The following is a 20,070-nucleotide window of genomic DNA, read 5'->3' on the forward strand; positions in this document are numbered from 1 at the left end:
AAAGAAAACTGTTGACTTTATTTAGGATCAGCTGTGCATAAAGCACAGAAAAGATGTAGATCAATTCCAGCAAAATAATAAAGTTATTTTATTGTAATGTGTTTGCATATATTATGTCATTTATAACATATTAAACAAACCTGTAACTGAAAAGCAATAGCCCTTTACTATGCGTGTTTATAATTCAGTTTAATGAAAATACCACTTCTTTAATGTTTCTATAGATTGCTATTTTTATGCTGTTTCTACTCAATATATTGTACATTAATATATCACTTGAATATTCTGGGGGAAGTTATAGATATTTCACACTAAAGCCACTTTCTCAGAACAATGTGTTCTACAAAAAATAATGTATCATTTTAAGTACTAATACGATTTTTATGTATCTTTGTGTTTTTTACATTAAAAAAAAATATTTAAAGTGACAGTAACTGGACATTATGAATACTGAAAATGATGATATTGCTGCCTTGCCTGATGAAGATTAATATTAAAAGTAGGGGCAGGTCTTTTATTGGACCTAGATTATTTTTCTTAGAAATACATATTTATAAAATGCAGTGTACTGTAAAACTGCAGTTTTAGAACTACATCAGAAAACCTGGAATTGGTAAATCTAACTTATCAATACAATGTTTCTAATACTTTTCTAGTATTCGTTTGAAGATGACCTTCTACATGCATTGCTTCTACCTCTTGAACATGAATTACAAAAGACACAACATACCTACTGTGGAAGAATATACAAAGTGTTCATAAAACAACTCACAAAAAGTATAAGGGACCTAAGTAATAGAAGAACTAAGGAAAGGTGATCATTGCAAGTTCTGCTCTCCAGACTTTCATATTGAACAGACCAATGTAGGAGAATATTTGATGCCTGAAGGTTGTTCCTACAGAAATGGTGTGCTCTAATTATGCTGTTATTTGAAGTTTGCATTATCTCCCATTGAGGACAATATGAAGATAGTGAGCATCTTAGGCATCTACAAGTTGAGGGTTGGAAATGATGAAACATGGCTTGTGAAACCACATGTATCTAACATCATGGTCCCCAACCTTTCTACTTTGGCACCCTGGCCCGGCATGAGAGAAAGCATGTGACCAGCAGGCCACACGCATATGGCCACAGCTCAGTTGGTGCAAGCGACTTGGGCATATACCCTCCACATGCGCAAATGGATCTCCACATGCAACTGGAGGGTACTTCAGTGGACAGTGTTTGTGTGCAAAGCTCCACTTACACAAGTGGAGGGCATTTGTGCTTGCGCACGAAACTCCACTTGCACAAGTGAAGAATGCTCATGTGCAAAGCTCCATTCACATGAGTGGAGTTTTGCACATGAGCAAAAGGACTCACCACTTGCGCAAGTGCAGTTTTGTCCACGCATGTTTGTCCATCAGTCGCACAAGTACTACCGGGCTGCAGGTCGGGGGTTGGGAACCTCTGTCTTACATACTTGCATTTGACATTGGGCTACAAATTCAAAAAGGCTAGGATTTGCGTAGTGATATCATGGTGGATGGGGTTATTATGTATTGTACCATAATACTTTATGGGCTTATTTTGAATTATTCTTTGCAGAAATTCTTTTTAACTTAGTACGGATCTTTGAAGTTGAATTAGTACATGTTACTGCAGTGAGTTAGGAAAGTTATATTTGTATTCAGGTTTATTCTTTATAATTCAGTTCAAGAAACCTCAAAAGAATCAGATAAATATGTTTTAGGTATGGCAAAATATATTGTCATCGCTAATCTCAATTTTACTTAACTGAATGAAGGAATAATTAAGTCAGCACTATCTTCACTTTAAAAGTGTAAGAATACATTGTTTACAAAGCTCACAAGTTACTTTGTTTCAAAGAAATATGTGATGATTGACAATCTATACCGTGTTTTTCAGTGTATAAGATTCCTCCCCCCCCCAAAAAAAAGTGAGTGGAAATCTCTGTGCGTCTTATACAACGAATGTTGCTGGAGCCCCAGCCTCCTGCTGGCCCCCACCCTTCAGCGTCTGCCTCCCAGCAATTTGTCTCCTTGCAGCCTGGTCAGATTCAGCACAACCTGGTTTAACAGCCTGATTTAACATGAGCAGCTAATTGGCGGTTGGATCTGCCTTTCAGAATACCACCTATCAGCTGTTCCAGACTGCGTGGACCACCACCACCCTGTTGCTACCCTTTGCCGCCTCCACGTGTCCCGTTTTCAGCCTGTTCCATGTAGCGGGGATTGTCGTGACCACCACCTATCCCTGCTGCCTGGAATGAGCCAAAAATGGGATGTGCAGAGGCTGAAAACGGGACGCATGGAAGCAGCGATAGGCAACAGTGGCAATAGGTGGTGGCGATCCCCGCAGCCTGGAACAGCTGATAGGCAGTATTCTGGGAGGCAGATCCAACTGCCAATCAGCTGCTCATGCTAAATCAGGCTGTGATGAAGCTGACTGCCTGTTTGCTGCTTGCTGCAAGGAGGCAAATTGCTGCGAGGCGGAGGCAGATTTTTTTTTCTTGTTTACCTCTCCAAAAGCTAGGTGCGTCTGGAGTGTCTTATAATCCGAAAATTTTATGTGCCTTTGTTTTCATGTCTTATACTTTAAAAGATTTGACAATCAGTTTGTACACATATTTAGCTGTAAACTGTACATAACAATAGAATGTTCACTCTACAAGATTACTTAATGGAAATTTAACTGTCAGCGTTCCAAATACCATATAGAATCAAATCAGAATCGAAGGCAAAACTATGCTTAAAGTTCCAATTTAATAAAGCAGGCATGTTGGCACATGGCTGTGGGGTCCCAACTCTGGAAGTTACATCAGAATCCCATCCAGTTAAAAGTTCATGATCCCCACACCCACAGTCCATCACATGGTTCAATCTTCTCCTTCCACGCTGGCGTCCATGCCCAGCTTCTTCCGGTCAGGTGTGAAAGTGCGGAGACAAAGGATGACCTTGACTTCTAGCAAAGAATGAAAAACAATACGTTCCAAAATCCTACTCCTTCTATTCCCCCCTCCCATTGACTATACTTAAAGAAACAGCATAATGAAATAAGAAAAAGTGTGGCAGGCCAAAATTCTAAAAGGAATATATATGCAAGCCTGACATTAAGCTTTTCAGTGTTTTCATTATATATTGCTATAAATAATTCATTAATCTGACAATAGTTCTGAATTGTAATTTTTCTCACTTCCAGTCAGCATATCCATATTGGAGAACATCGGGTACTAATATGCAACAACATACATCTAAGGTACTTCATGGCAGAATTAAACATTTGGGATGATCATGTTCAATACATCTTCATATATTTCCCCTATCTTTTAATAATGGACCATTACATTAATGTGAATTGTTAGGTTATTAATGTTTTTTCAAATTTCTTGCAGTTCTGAACACATTTTGCTATGTACCATAGAGGACTAAAAGCCTAAAGTATCTGAGATGCAAAAAAAAAAACAGCCTATCATAATAAAGTGGCAAAATATGGCTTGTTTTTTATATTTACCTAAGGTTCAATTTGATACAGGTAACTCTCAATAAAACTTTGGTGATTGGTTTAGTTATTAAAGGAGGGGAAATCACTGCAAAATATGTGTTTATGAAATATTCTTAGAATTTAAATCTTAATATTAAACTAAGTTCTTTCTTAAAATTCACTAACATTTACTTACATCCTAGCATTATTCAAGCATTATGATGTCTAGCAACCATCCTAGCTTCAGGTGTGGGCACAAAGCCTGGTTTTCAAAAATGCATAGAATACCCTCAGGGTGGGGAGAGATTGGATATTGGGGGGGAGGGAGCTGTTCCAGAAGACAAGCACCACCACTGAGAAGGCATACATCCTAGGACCTGATAGATTACATTTTTTTTCCTGCAACATATGTTTCTTACAGTAATGTTCTAACGCTATATCCTCCAAAACAAGTGGCAATAATATGCAAAGTTCAGTGGTGCATTTACTCCCTTTGAATTTTTGAAGTTTAATCCATTTGTCTGACACCAATAATTCATGGTCTATTACAACTGGAAATATTCTTTGGGGGGAGGGGGATGTAATGGTTTTTATTAAACAGTTTCCTTCATTTTATATCACAATTTCAATCTTTACAATGCTCCAGTATCAGTATATCTATCAGCCTCTATATCACTTGGCTTGCTATCGGCTGCCATAGTAATGGGGAGAGAGGGGCTTTCGGTATTTGAGAGGGGAATTGTTCTTGGAACGAAGAGGGAGTTTTGTTCTCACAAACTTCTGTGCATGCTGAATGGTCCTGTTTGGGTTTGGTCAAGGTAAACCATCTCTGCATACCAGATGGATGAGACCTCCTAAAGATGCACCCCACATGACACCCTTGGGGGCTAGAGATTGGACATTTAGCTTGGGGTTGTTGGGGGGAGGGATTTGGGTAAATTGTTTATATGTACAATTTCGTGCCTTTTACCCTCAGAACTTGCTTTACTTTCAATGATATCACTTCATATTCAGTAGAAGTACCTTTTCTCTAAACCAATGGAGTTGGGGGTGTCCTTTCTTGAATTTTGAAGGAGGCATGTCTGACATTAAGCAAAATCTCACTTGGTAACCATCCCGGAGTTAAAACTACCGAGTGGGCTGCCAAAAATCAGTCTAACCCTTGCAGCAACCAGGAGGACCTGAGCGCTGCTGGATCCTCTCCTCCCCTGGCTCATTCGGGTTGAGAAGAAACTGAGTGGATGGCTGAACTGAAACTTGAAGAGAAGCCAGTCTGGCTCAGATGGCGTTGGGAGTCAGATGGATGGATGTGCCAGAGGAGATTCCCCTGGAAGTTAACAGCCACCCAGCGCCGGTGGGCAGAGGCTGTCTGGCAGGAAGCCAACAAGGAGGACATTTTGCTGACACAAGCTTTACATCTGCATGAAGCCCTTGAGAGTCGGAGAGTGTGTGAAAGATACACCTTACTGGCTTGTAGAGGGGCTCTGTAGGCAGAGGGGGGAGCCGAAGCCCTGGCTAACCCAGAACCAGCCCTGGGGATTTAACCGTGACCAGGGCAGGCACCTGGAGCTCCGGCAGCAACTCAGCCCCCCCCCAAGGAGGGGTTAGCCCCCCCCAGAAGCACCAATTTCCCAAGATTCCTCCATTAGGAGTGAAATATGGAGGAGATCCTAAGACACTGGGATTTTTCCTAGCTCAAGTCTGGAACTACATGCAAGAGTATAGGGAAGATTTTGCACCTGAGGGTGTAAAAGTCAGATGTGTGACCATGGCGCTGGAGGGAGCAGCAGCAGAGTGGATAGTAACTCTTCACAAGGATGATTCCCCACAGCTGAGAGATTACGATGGCTTTATGATGGCCCTAAGAGAGCACTTTGAAGACCCCCTAGCTGATAGGAAGGCAAGGACCAGAATGAAATTCTTAACCCAGGGCCGAAAATCAGTGGCAGAATACACCCAGGAATTTCGCACGCTGGCAAAATATTCCTGAGACCACCTCCGTTGATATGTAGAGGTGGTCTCAGGAAGCTTTAGTGGAAAGCTACCAAGATTGTCTTAACAACGACATCTTCCAGCTCTTTGTTACTCGAGCTCACCCTGAGACCTTCAACATTGGTATTGGTTGGCTGCGGATGTGGAAATTGATTTGGTCAGAAACTGACATGGGGGGCAATAGCTGGGCAAACCCCCCTTCTCAACATCAAAAGAGGCCCCTAAAGCCATAAAAAGGGGGGTCAGCGACCAAGCCCAGGTCAACAGTATGTTTCAGCTGCGGGAAGGAGGGACACCGGGCTGCCAATGGTTTTTCTAAGCCTGCCCCAAAACCAACCTCCGCTGGAGGGGAAAGGGCTGAAAAGCAGCCGGCAAAACATCGTGAAACAGCCCTGAAAAGTATGGAAATCACTGATCGCTCCTCCAGGCGTGGAGGAGTTGGGAATTCCAATCGCCCCAGGAGAAAGTGAAACTGATTCCAATGATGACTCCTTGGTAAGTCCGCATGCCCTAATCATCCCAGTAGAATTAAGGGTGCCTTCCACTGGCGCCCAAGGGAAGATGCTGGCCCTTTTAGACTCTAGTTGCACCCTGTGTGTTTAGCCCGGTGATGGTGGAGGAAATGGAACTAAAACTAAGAACAATGAAAGTACCCATCGCTCTTTGCCAGCTGGGGGGTCAGTAGCTGGGGGGGCAACCCATTTTGTGACGGAACCAGTAGAGATGTGGATGGGTGACCACCATGAATCTTTAAGCTTCATTGTTGCCCCTGGGATGGAATGGCTCCTCATATGTGGATTACCCTGGTTATGGAAGTGGAACCCTCATGTAAATTGGAGGAAGGGACTGCTACGCATCCATTCCACCCAGCAGGGAAAGCAGGGGAAGGGAAAACTTCCTACATGGCCAAAGCCAAGAACGCAAGCAGCTGCACAGGAGAAAATTGAGGGGGAGGAGAAAATCCCTAAGGAATATTGGTACCTCGGGCATTCAGCAGAGATACCTTCCAGGAGGGAAGAATTTCATGGCAGATGCTCTATCTAGTATAACAGAGCTAGGCCAGAGGTGATTCATCTGGTCATTCCTTCCAAGGAGCTCAAAGCTCCATAAATAACCAGAAGCCAAGGAAAAGTTGACCTAGACATACCCACAGAGCTAACAAAATGTCTGAGGGAGGCCCCAGCATCTGATGACTAGTTCAAATCCCACTCAAATAAATGCACCCTGTCGGATGGACTTGCATGGGTGGGGGGTCAAGTTGTATGTGCCTGCTAGTTTAAAAAGTGTTGTCCTCCAACAGGCCCATGATTCAAAAGCAGCTGAACATTTTGGGTTTGTGAAGACCTTATATTTGGTTAAAAGACAGTTTTGGTGGCCTTCTTTGAAAAAAGATGTAGAACCCTATATTGCTAGTTTTCCTGTTTGTGCTGTGGCAAAGAGACCACCAGGGAAACCACATGGACTACTCCAAAATGTTGCCAGACCTGGTGCCCCTTGCAAGGAGATATCCATGGATTTCATTTTCGAGCTACCAGAAAGTAATAGCAGTACTGTCATTTGGGTGGTCACGGATTTGTTCTCCAATCAAGTGCATTTCATGCCCTGCTACAAGATTCCGTCAACAAAAACACTGGCTAAACTGTTCATCCTATATGTGTATAGGTTACATGCTGTTCCTGAATGCATTATCTCAGAGGGGTCCAATTCACCTTCCACTTTTGGAGGAAGTTCTTGAAAATGTTAGGCTCCATCCAGGGTCTAAGTTCTGCCCACCATTCACAGACAAATGGGACTTGTGAATGGGCTAACTCGGTTCTAGAGCAGTACCGCAGATGCTACTTCAATTATTAACAAGATAATTGGGCCGACTTATTGCCTTTTGCAGAGGTCGCATACAATAATTCTATACATAGCAGTACCGGGTTTACTTCATTCAAAGTAGTTTTTGGTCAGGATTTTGTGCCTATCCCTGAATTGCCCCAGGGGGGACCACAAAACCCTTTCCTATCTGAGTGGACCAAACAGCTACAAGTCATCTGGCCTGTGACTCGAAAAATGCTAGATGAAGCTCATCAAGCGCCTAAGAAACAAGCTGATAAGAGAGTTAAGCAAAAAGAGTACCACGTTGGTGATAAGATTTTTTTGTCCACTGAGTACCTTGAAACGTTGAAGTAACTTTGCCCAAAATATGTGGGCCTTTTCCCCATTGTTAGGATTGTAAACCTGGTTACGGTACAGTTGACTTATCCAAAACCCTTAAGTGAATTTCCCTCAGAAATTTTTGCATTGGTACAAACGCAACTCCTGTGGTTACTTGGTGCTACTATGGACCAAGTTATTGTAAGCCACTTCTGCAAAAGGTAGGAGCTCCGTCCACTTGGTTTGCTAATAGTTTGCATAGCAACATAGACATTGCTCCACTATTGCATTTGTCCATTCAGCCACCCCATTGGTACTCAGAGGGAACCCCAAACTAAGCCCCTAGGATAAGCCTATTCACTTTATAAACTGCCAAAACTTTGCACTCACACCCGGTCTGAAATAATGTACCTTGGGACCAATGTTCCCTCTAAGCTGTGCATGTGGCAAGAAAACGGTGCGCAGCAGTTTCCAACTGCCGCGCAGTGTCACGTATTTGCCAGACACGGACTGCAGTCTGCAGAGCGGCCACAGAATCGCAATTGAAACCCCCTCCAGCTAAACCTTTCCTTCTTGAGGTGCAGGGCAGCAAAGTGACTGGGTTGAGGACGTGGCTTGGGTTTCCTGGAGCAACTATTTTACACCATACTATTTGGGCTTTCTGGTTATTTGGCGCAGCTTAGAGGGAACATTGCACCTGCAGCGGCCTCGGGGTCCCATGGGGGCTCAGAGCCCGCCTTCCTTCCTCCCCTCCCAGAGCTTCTCTCCCAATTCCAGGAGCCACGCTCAGCCCCCGCGGGTCCCCTGGCCACTCTCCTCGGCAAGGGCAGTCACAGCCTCTGCAGACAGAGTCCCGGCGTGGGAGGGAAGAGGCGTAGGGAGCCACCTCCTGCCATTCCCACAGTTCAGCTGGGAGGAAGCCTCGTCCTGTTGCTTCCCCCCCCCACCCTGCTCCTCTCTGCCCGCTGCGTTCCGACCGGCTCCTGGCAAGGCTCCTGGGAAGCTGTGCCTGGTAACGTGACATCACGCTTTGTGACCACATTGCTGAGTGATAAAAATTCTAGTCCCACATTGTTGTAATGAATATTTGATAACTCATTGGGATTTTCAAAGTCATTGAGAATATTTTTGCTTTTAATCTAATTAAACTTCCTATCTGTCAGTTTAAATTAGTGACTTCCATAGTTAAATCATTTGGAGCAAACTAAAATCACTACTTTATAAACAAAAAGGAAGGTGTTTTTCCAATAGCAAGCAACTTCTGTGTGAGCATTCATGAAAAAAAAAGATTTTATGAGTCAAACAATTTTTTCATATTCAAAATAATAAAATTTAATGTTTTGCAATTTTGGGTCACTAGTTACTATCACTAGTTATATGCAGAATTGACTCCCAGAGTTCAGTAATAGTAGGTTACTGAAACCACCTGTATAGAGAGGAACAAATTGCCACAAATTTTCAAACAAGCAGCAAGCATTGTTGAATATACAGGCAATAAATCCTTGACTTTACAAATTAATAATGGAAGAAAACTGTTAGAGGTGAATGAGACTTTATGCATGGGGATTTTAATCATTTTACTCATTTAAAATAGCAAATTGCATATAATACATTCACAGAAGCATACAGTGTATAGACAACTTTTGCAATTGAATGTGAACTCATTAAAATGAAGTATATCAAGTGAAATTCCTTGAAATGAAGTATTTTGAGTTTCAAATAACACTGATTTCGTTGTTGTCTTAGGTGACATCTGTGAAAAAAATTCAGGTGCTCAGGCATGAAAATGTGCTGCTGAAACACTATACTTTTCCGCCCACACTGAAAAAAAAATAAGAGGGAATATTGCTTGGGACTCCATGCAGCCGATAAACGTCCTGCATGAATATCTTGGCCAGACTCTGGGCTGAGGAAACCTTCAGACATGCAATAAAATGTGCTTGCTTTGAAAACAGGTCAACCACTGTTCAAATCATGGTACTCCCATTACTCTCAGGAAATTCCACTATAAAGTCCATTGTATTTCTTCTCATGGTCAGCTGGGGTTGGCCACTGGCTGTAGAAGCTCGGGAGTCTTTCCTGGCAATCATTTAATGAACATGCACACCGGGCAAACTGGTTACATAGTTTTCTATGTCTTTCTTCATCTTGGGCCACTAGAACTGCCTCTTAGCTAAGTGGAGGATCTTTACGAAGCCAAAGTGGCCTACCAGCTTTACATCATGGCTTCTTTGTAGGATCTGGGTCCTCTGGCTGGCTAGAATATACAGTTTGTCTCCCTTCCATGCCAGGTCCTTCCTCATTGTCAGCTTATCTTTGTGGTCCTTGAAGGTCCATCATCCTTCAGGGCTTCCTTTAGCTGCTTGGTGAAGGCATTATCAGCTGGCTGAGGAGTGGCTAGTGGCTGTTGTTTTGTGGAGATCTGCACTGCCAGTTCCCAGGAAGGTATAACAGAGTTAACTATTTCCTCCAAGAACTGACCCGTGACCCTTGAGTTTGACACTCCTGTGCTAGATTTTTGTCCATGAAGCTTCTGAACTCCTCTGTCTCTTGGGATCATTGAGTATATTTTTGGTTTAGGTAATTCCACCCCAGGCAGTAGTTCAATGACCCTGTCACTGAGGTCACAGTCACTAAAAACACTTGGGCTAGGTCCTGGTACTCCTTTGGAATCCCCAGTCTCGCTTGTTCACTCTCAGCTAGTGCATTCAGGAGCTTTATCTTCCCTTTCCCCAACAACAGTGTTTTGCCATCTTTGTGTGTCATCCCCACTCATTGTAATCTCCCTTCTTTACTTTTCAAGCACCATTTGTTGTCTTTTCACTGGATTCTACTTTTTTAGCCATCCCAACCTCAATATCATAGTTTCTGCCATTTTGGGGGCTACTATAAAACGAATAGACTCTTGATGGCTCCCTGCCTTCAGGGTCACTGCATTGATGAGGTACATAGCAGCCACACACATCCATGAGTGAATCATCCACTTGTTCAAATTTCATAGGCTGCCTCATTTTTTTAAGTCTTAGTCCCATATTTTCCACAGTTTGTAGGCTGACCAAGCAACGGGTGCAATCCAAGTCATCTAGGACAGTGAAGACACCTCTTGCTCCTGAGTGGGGCACTAACATCTCCACCTGGCTGGTCAAAGAGGTGATGGTTCCACTTACCAATGGATCATCCTCCCCCTTGCTGTCATTCTCATAGAGGACCAATTAGGCTTGCTGGGGGTTGGAGTTCTCTCCCACTTGTTGGAGGTGGGGAAACTTCCATGACTGTTGCACCACCCACATCATCTCCTTTGCCTTCATCGGCACTTTTTTGGCCTTCAGTTGACTCAAAATACTCAGCACTGACATAGTCTGTGGGGCTGGGCAATTTGCAGCCCAATGGCCTTCTCTCCCATATCAGAAGCAGGCTCCAGAAGGGTGCCATGGGCTCTCCTTTGGAGTCAAGGGAGCGGCTGTTCCCTCCTTGCATGCTGGCTGGCATTTCTCTTGGCCTTGTAGGGGGAGACCTTCATGAGCTGCATGTTGCTGATACTCCAACAGGTCTAGCTTCATTGGGGTCACCACCTGGTACCACATCTGGAAGTCACCTGGGATTCCCCTGAATAGGCAGTTTTGGTACAGTTCCATGCTTAATCTGTCTTGAAAGTGATAGACCAGCAAGCACTCTTGCCATTTCCTCAGCTCACCAAATGGATTTGACTAGTGGTCTGCTCCCTTGCCTCATGGTGCAGATTCTGGATTCTGCTCGGCAGGATTGTGTGGGATTTCTGAATCTAGCTCAAAGCTCATCCAGAAAGGCATTCCCCAAGTCCAGGCCCCTTTGTCTTGAAGAAAGACTACCCAGTCCGCTGCCTCTCCTTCTAAAATCAAAGTAACTGCATTCACACAGGAACCTTCGTCTGGGTATTGCTCCAAATTTCATGGTAGTCTCCAGTTCAAATGCTAATCAAGACCAACTTTGCTTAGTTTTCATAGCTAGGCAAGATCAATAAGGTATGTCATCATCTGAGTCAGGTCCTCAATCAGTCAACTGGACATCGTCATTTTATAATTTTGAGACCACAATTTTTGCCATTTTTCTAAGTTAATCCCATGTACAGAATTCCCCCCCCCAAGCAATCATAGATTCTTTAACTTGTTCTTCTTCTAGCTTAACCTCTAAGAAGTATCCATATAGTTTTTTAATTACCTTTTCATCAGTACCTGTCAAAACTTTATCTAATTCAGACATTTTATTATAGAACCTTTCCATTTTAAGTTCTTTATAATATCTATAATGTATTTGCGCATATGAAATCAGTTCATCCTTATACCTTGATCTTCCAGTTCTTGCATAGATTTAAGTTCACCCTTTGCATTCAATATTTCACCATATCTAACTGCTTGTTATTTTTGTATGTTATTTGATATGAAAATGCTTCAATAGTTGATAACCAGACTGGAATTTTTAAATAATATTGCCTTTTAGTCTTCCCCCAGTTTAATAGCAAAGCCTCATGTATATAATGTCTTCTAAAATAACCCTGCATTTTAGTTCCCTTGTACCATAAGAAAGCATGCCATCCCAACAACAAATCATGTCCTGTTAAAGTCAATAATCTAGAATTTCTTAATGTTATTCATTCCTTAACCCACATCAAGTTTGTTGCCTGGTAATATAACTCCCAGTTAGGTAGGCCAAAACCTCCTCTTGTTCTAGCATCTTGTAACAGTTTTAATTTAATTCTTGCTTTCTTTCCCTGCCAAATGTACTTCAGAATTGTTTTGTTTAACTCGTCAAAATAATATTTCCCTAATCTAATTGGAATTGTCTTGAACAAATATAAAATCCTGGGTAGTACTTTTCATCTTGATTGTTGATATTCTCCCTATTAGTGATAGTTGTAAATTTTCCCATTTTACCAAATCTGTTGTTTGAGTTTGTGATAATTGTTCTCTTTAAGTGTACTACATCCTGCTGTCAAATATATCCCCAAATACTTGACCTTATTCATGACCTGAATCTTCAAAGCTTCCACCAATTCTTCCTTTGTCTTAGTAACATGTTTTTTGTCAAAATCTTCGTTTTATCTTTATTTATTTTCATATAAAGAAAATTTGTATAAGATGTTTTACAGGTGGCACTTACCCCGGATGAGAATAACAAGAATGTTCAAGAATAAATAAGAAAAGTGTTGTAAATGTCATCAGATACCCGGTTCATATTACCATATGTGGTGGATGTGCGCAGAAGCTAAAAGATATTGGACTAAAATCCACACATAGTTGGAAAATGATACAAAATCATATAGACTTAAAAACCAGAGGTTTTTTTAATTGGGAATTTTACCAGAAACATATTGTAAATGTGTTAACAGTGGCTAGAATTGTATTTGCTAAAAATTGGAAAAACGAGAAAATACCATCGCAGAAGGAAATAATTCAGAAAATAATAGAAAGTGCTGAAATGAGTAAATTGACATTTGAAAATAGAGAACAAGAAGATAATATTACAAGATATGGGATTTATTTTATTAGTGGTTAGATAAAAAAAACATGGAAATGAAAGACACTAGATAATTTTATAATACAAGAATTATAGAATGATACAGAATACAACATAGAGATACATTATTACTGGATAGATTTAAGATGATTTAATGAATTGTTACAATATAAGTGACTCCAATACCGGGTTTCCCCGAAATTACGATATGTCCTGATAATAAGGCCATGCCACATTTTTCTGGTGGGCAAAAATATAAGCCCTCCCCCACAAATAAGTCCCCTGGACAACCCCCCACCTCCGGCCAGGCAGAGTGCCACTCACCATCCTAGCGGTATCCCAAAGGTGTCAAGCCATGGGAACCAGGGGGGAGGCAAAGGTGATTGTGTTGCTTAGCACCTTCAGGATACCGCTAGGTTGTTGAGCGGCTCTGTGCCCAGCTGAAGAGGGGGGTTGCTGGGCGGCTGCTCTATTGCAAGCGGGCTCCCAAAGAGCTGGGCATGGGCGAATGGCTATGTTGCGCTGTCTCAGCAGCGCAGCACAGCAGCCATGAAGCACCCACACTCATGAGCAACCACCTGGAAAACCCCCTTCACTGACATTGGGGTATCGCCAAGCTGTGTGAGTGCTTGTTCGCCGCCGCCTGACTCCCCCGCCGCCTTCAAATAGCAGTAAATGGTGCTCTGCATGGCTGGAGGGGAGGAGTTGCACGAGCGTGGCTGTACGCTTTATGGTTGTACGCTCTGCCGGCAGCTGGCCCACAACCATAGAGCGGCCACTGCCGGAAGATTCGGTTTGGAAGCCGCAAAAAAACCCCATGTGGCAGTGGCGGAGGTGCCCTGGCTCTGCGAAGAGAGCTGGGCCATGCATCGTGAGGCTGGCAGATGTGTGAGCGAGAGCGGAACAGCCGCTCACGCAACCCCCCTCCAGCTGTGCAGAGCGCCATTTACTGCCATTTTGAATGCGCCAAGCCGCAGGAGCTGGGCAGCGGCGAACAGGCACTCACACGGCTTGGCGATACCCCTAGGTCAGTGAATGGCACTGTGCCTGGCTGGAAAGGGGGTTTGCCAGGTGTCTGCTCATGAGTGTGGTCGCTTCATGGCTGCTGTGCTGCGCTGCTACGACAGCGCAACACAGCCATTCGCCCATGAGGCTGTGCCCGGCTCTTTGGGAGCCCACTCGCAACAGAGCAGCTGCCCAGCAACCCCAAAACAATAAACCCTCCCCTCATAATAAGGCCCAAGCCATATTTTGTGTGTAAAAAGAAAATAAGACCCTGTCTTATTTTCGGGAAAATACGGCATCTAGAATATCTCGGTTAAAATGAAGGAATAATAGTTATAATCAAATAAATGACCTACAATGATAATAATGTATACATATATATTTGTTGGATAATATGTTTGGTTTGGTTTGGTTTATTGGATTTATATGCCGCCCTTCTCCCAAGGACTCAGGGCGGCGTACAACATTAAAAAAAAAACATATTACAAAAGTTAAAAAAAATTAAATAGAATATCCAAAACAAACCCAATTAAGATTAACAATAATATTTTTAAAAAATAAATTCGATTAAAATTAACAATATAAATATATTGTTATTTTGTTTTGTTCAGGCCAGGCTAGCTTGCTGGAAAGGCCAACTTTTTAAGGTGCTTCGGAAGGACTGGAGGTCGGGGATTATATGAAGCTCTGGGGGCAGCTCATTCCAGAGGGAAGGCGCTCCCACAGAGAAGGCTCTCCCCCTAGGGGTCGCTACTGTCTGGTTACTCTCCGACACTGTCTGGCTGATGGCACCCTGAGGAGGCCAACTCTGGGATCGCACTGGATGGTGGGAGGCTACTGGTGGCAGTAGGTGATCTCACAGGTATCCTGGGCCTAAGCCATGGAGCGCTTTAAAGGTCATAATTAGTACCTTGAATCGCACCCGGAAGACAACCGGCAATCAGTGCAGGCCACCTAAAAGGGGTGTAACATGGGAGCACCTAGATGCCCCCATGATAATCCGCGCAGCTGCATTCTGGACCAGTTGAAGCCTCTGGGTGCTTTTCAAGGGCAGCCCCAGGTAGAGAGCATTACAGGCGAGAAAGGACGAGGGCATGAGTGACTGTGCACAGAGCATCCCGATCCAGGAAGGGGCGCAACTGACGTACCAAGCGAACCTGGTAAAAGGCCCTCCTAGTCACGGCCGTCAGGTATTCTTCTAAACTAAGCCGCGTATCCAGGAGGACGCCCAGATTGCGGGCCCTCTCTGAGGGGGCTAAAAATTCTCCCCCTATCATCAAAGATGGAACAAGATGCACAAATCCGGATGACGGAAACCACAGCCACTCAGTCTTGGAGGGATTGAGCTTGAGCCTGTTCCTCCCCATCCAGATCCGCACATCCTCTAGGCATCAGGATATCACGGCAAGGGCATCGTTTGGGTGGTGATATGTGATTTTATATAAATGGTAAGTGAGGACTATGGAAAGGATGCACAAAAATCTTGTAACCAATCCACACACTGTAGGTAATTGAAGATGTTTTATGTTTTATGTTTCATTTTTCTATGTCTGTCTAAAAATAAAAAACATTAAAAAAATAAGTCTGCTAGAATCAATTTTTGTCCAAAAAAACCCAAATTAAAAAGCAGATAAACAATTTCATTTCCAGGAGATGCTAGGAGTATGGAAACAATTTGTCACTAATAGAAGATGATTTGACTATTAGTGACAAATAGTTTTCATACTTCTGGCATCCATGTGCATTACATCCAATACAGTATCAAATAAATCCATGCATAAAGGATCCAATACATAGTCACTAGACTTAAGAGAAACTTGACTTTTAGCTATTTTATTTAAGAGCAGTGGATTTTTCAGCCATTATCTTCTTGAGTATACAGTATATGCTAACCAGCCATAATAAGCCCTTTTAATATATTCATCATTTTCAGGCCCAAATAAAATGTGGAAAGATTATTAAATTTCATTCTGGGAGCTTTCTCCTGTTACCTATGGTTAACTGTGAAATTAAACCAGTGCTATTTATCTCAACTCCAGAAACCTCAATCAGCATATACAGGAAGTCCTTGACTTACATCAGTTCATTTAGTGACTGTTCAATGTTACAGTGAAACTGAAAAAAGTGACTTGAAAAAGTTGTTCACACTTATGACCATTGCAGCATCCCCATGGTCACATAATCACAATTCAGACACTTGGCAACTGATTCATATTTATGATAGTTGTCGTGTCTTGGGGTCATGTGACCCCCTTTTGCAACCTTTTGACAAGCAAATCCAATGGGGATACCAGATTCATTTCACAACTATATTACTAACTTATCAAGTGCAGTGATTCACTTAACAACTGTGGTAAGAAAGATCATAAATGAGGCAAAAATCACTTAACAAATGTCTCATTTAACAACAGAAGTTTTGGACTCAATTATGGTCTTAAGTTGAAGACTAGCTGTTCTTGTTTGGATCTAGGCTCACTCACAAACTGACATCTAGTTTTATGTGCTGCATACTTATCACAAAGGCTAGACAGGATTTTAAAAATATTTGATCAGTATGCAGTATTTGACAGTCTTTTTGAAGTTTAGAAGAAAACTGGTCATTACAGAACAGAGCATGAATTCTGGAAAGTAATATTTTACCATGATTCACAGACTGTTCCTTGTGCTGATGAGAAAAGCTGAAGTAAACTTCCTTTTGTTTACCTTTTGTTTATAGCCAGATGCATGAGGTTTATAACAGTGAATTCAAAAGCAGCACATGGAAAACGACATTTACCTATTTTATTATGACATTCAGTCTTTGTTACATTTTTATCACTGTTTTTCCAATTTCAGGTATGATATATTCATTCGTAGTTACACAATGGATCCCTTTTCCATATGCTTATCCAAGCTTTAGTGTACTTGAAGCTGGGCCAGCAGTTGTCGAAAGTAAATGCAATTCAACTTTGAAGTCAGAAATGGCAGAGTCTTGGCTTTGGCAGAATTTATTTTTACCAACTAAAACTTTACAGTGCATCACAGGTATTGTATGCAATGTTGCTCAAAGAAGAGTGAAAATACTAATACAAGGACTTTGCTATACAAGGACTACTGTATTCTTTCCTTCTCAGAAATAAAATCACTTTAACAGTTCCATATCATAGCCCTTATAAATAATCATTGTGTAATAATAAGCAACTAACCTTACTGTATACAGATATCATTCTATTGCATAGCAAGCACAACTGACAAATTTTATCTGATTATAGAAACTGAAGAAATCTCTTGGCTTAGAAAAAATAACAGCAGTAAAACATTTTTTTTGCATTGAATATTATGCTAAACGTGCAAAATGTGATTATATAAATACTTGGGCTATATTTTGAATATAAGATTGATAAATAGAAGTAATAAGCAGGAATGAAAATCAACAGCTTTTTGAAAAAAAATAAAGCTACTTTATTCTTGGGACATAAGGTTGGAACTTTGATTGGCAGAATGTGTGCTAAATAAACTTTCTGACAACTTTGTAGGGAAGACAATGGCTCACTAACAATCAAAAGCATGCTGCAAATATGTGGATGTCTGAAAGATTAGTTTAAAATCATGGATATACAAAATATACAAAACAATGCTATCATTAAAAAAAGTTATGGACATTAAAACCACCATTAGGAAAAGTAATAAAGAAAATATAGGATGTGAGATGCATAGTGAGAAAGTACTAAGGAAAAAAGGAAAAAGCAGCACTGGCAGATAACACATTAAAAAAATTCATGCAGATTTTTGTCAAAAGTATGAAGTCTGTGCTTGATACTGTGTAGAGTATTGTGAAAAGAGTAAATAGCATTGATGTGTACTTACTGCTAGAAAAAAAATGTCCTTACCTTAGTCAGAGAATAGCAACAGGAGATTTACAGGTATTTTAGTCCCTCTTCACTAGAAAGGATTTCCTTAAGAAATATTGTAGCTAAGAACTTTGACTGATTTCTTTTTCTTCTCCCTATAAATACTTTTTTTCTTTTAAACACACATTTTATATTTTAACTCCAAGTATACTTCTTGAATTACAACATAAGTTCTTGAATTACAACCGTTTGTTTAGCAACCATTCAAAATTAAAACAGTATTTCAAAAAAAGTTACACATAGCTGGCCCTCACACTAATCCATTGCAGCAGTCTCTATGGCCACATGATCAAAATTTGGGTGTCAGGTGCAACTTCATTTAATAATCAGGAAAGAAACCACTCAACTCCATTTGTTTGAAATTAAGTGTACTTTTACTAATTACAAATGAATAGTAGCGAAGCTAAGCTGAATCTGGTTAATTAGGCGCAAAAGCAAAGAATATCATGTATAATTCAATCCCCTCCCCTTAGCACCCCAGTCCATAGTCCAATTATAATTCACCCAACTGTCAGGTGGGAGATATCTTCAAAAAACATCACCAGGATGGAATGCTGGACAGTTAACCTTGGTGGGAAACTCCCTCTTCCACATGCGCAATGAGATGGTCAGGTCAGCGTCTAGAATCTTCCTCCAGCACATAACGATTCCCTTCCTAAATACCAAGCCCCCCCCCCTCCCCGTTTCAATGGCAGCCGAAGCAGCAGCAAAGCAGAGGCTGACATCCGGCCCTCCTCCAGATAAGGGCGGTCAGACCTGCAGAAACGAAAAGAACACAAACCGACGGACAACAATACACGAAAGAGAGAAAGGGGAAGGGAGAAAAAACAACAACAAAAAAAGGAAAATTAGGAGACTGTCCAAGAATCAGGGCTTGTCAGGCAGAGTAGAACTTGCGGAGCAGACGAGGCGCTCGAACATGGGACCCGTCAACCCATTCAGCGTGAGATGGGGGAAAATGCTTCCAAGCCACCAGGTACTGGACACAGTTCCGCCGCTTACGAGAGTCCAAAATCTCACGGATCTCGAAATGTTGCTCTCCCTCTATCAAAAGCGGGGCAGGTGGAGGAGGAAGAGGTGTTCTCAAAGAAGAAGTGAGGTGAGGTTTCAGGAGATTAACATGAAAAACAGGGTAAACCCGGTTGAGATGCTTAGGTAACTAGAGACGGACAGAGACAGGGTTGATGATCTTGACAATTGGAAATGGGCCAACATACTTGGGGCCCAACTTCTTCGACTTCTGCGTCGTTTGAAGAAACCTAGTGGATAAATAAACTTGATCACCAACTTTGTACTCATGGGGTTTAGCCCTTATCAGCTTGTTTCTTATGAGCACGGTGTGCAGCATCTAGAGTCTGGAGAGCCAAAGGCCAGATGTCCCAAAGACAATCACTCCACTCGGACAGCGAAGACACTTGTGGCTGCTCGTGAGGAATCTCAGGAATGGGCACAAAATCTTGGCCGCACACCACACGAAAAGGGGTAAAGCCAGTACTGCTGTGCACGGAATTGTTGTAAGCCACCTCAGCGTGAGGCAACAATTCCACCCAATCATCTTTTTGGTAGTTGATGAAACAACGTAAATATTGCTCCAGCACAGAATTAGTCCTCTCGCAAGCCCCATTAGTTTGAGGGTGGTGGGAGGAGCTTAACCCCTGGGTGGAGCCAATCCGCTTCAGAAACTTTCCAGAACAGGGAGGTGAACTGAACACCCCTGTCCGAAATGATGCAGTCAGGCACCCCATGTAAGCGATATATATGTGAGATGAACATTTTAGCGAGAGATTTAGCTGAAGGGATCTTGGAGCAAGGAATGAAATGAACTTGCTTGGAGAATAAGTCAGTAACAACCCAGATTACTGTGTTTCCTTGACTTTCTGGAAGTTCAACAATGAAATCCATGGAGATCTCCTTCCACGGGGCTACTGGGCGAGCCACCACCTGGAGCAATCCCTGGGGCTTACCCGGAGGGCGTTTAGCAGCGGCACAAATGGGACAACTAGCAACATAAGCCTCAATGTCCTTTTTCAGTGAGGGCCACTAAAATTGCCTCTTGACGAGGTGCAG

The 20,070-nt window shown here is 42.2% G+C and overlaps 1 protein-coding gene across 4 annotated transcripts in view; it reads left to right on the forward strand.

Annotated features, from left to right (window-relative positions):
* The window catches only part of GXYLT1 (glucoside xylosyltransferase 1), a 48,381-nt gene extending 30,881 nt beyond the window's left edge, over nt 1–17,500 (forward strand). For 3 of the 4 annotated variants that reach the window (XM_032220744.1, XM_032220746.1, XM_032220747.1), the window contains 2 exons: nt 657–814; nt 3,203–3,665. In XM_032220744.1, coding sequence (XP_032076635.1) covers nt 657–814; nt 3,203–3,365 — 321 coding nt within the window. In that variant the 3' untranslated portion in view covers nt 3,366–3,665. Of the gene's footprint in view, nt 1–656; nt 815–3,202; nt 3,666–16,948 lie in introns of those variants that run through there. The other variant, XM_032220745.1, reaches the window with a different exon arrangement.
* Nucleotides 17,501–20,070: the final 2,570 nt, after the last annotated feature.

Source organism: Thamnophis elegans, chromosome 7, assembly GCF_009769535.1.
Source record: "Thamnophis elegans isolate rThaEle1 chromosome 7, rThaEle1.pri, whole genome shotgun sequence".
Classification (NCBI taxonomy): Eukaryota; Metazoa; Chordata; class Lepidosauria; order Squamata; family Colubridae; genus Thamnophis; species Thamnophis elegans.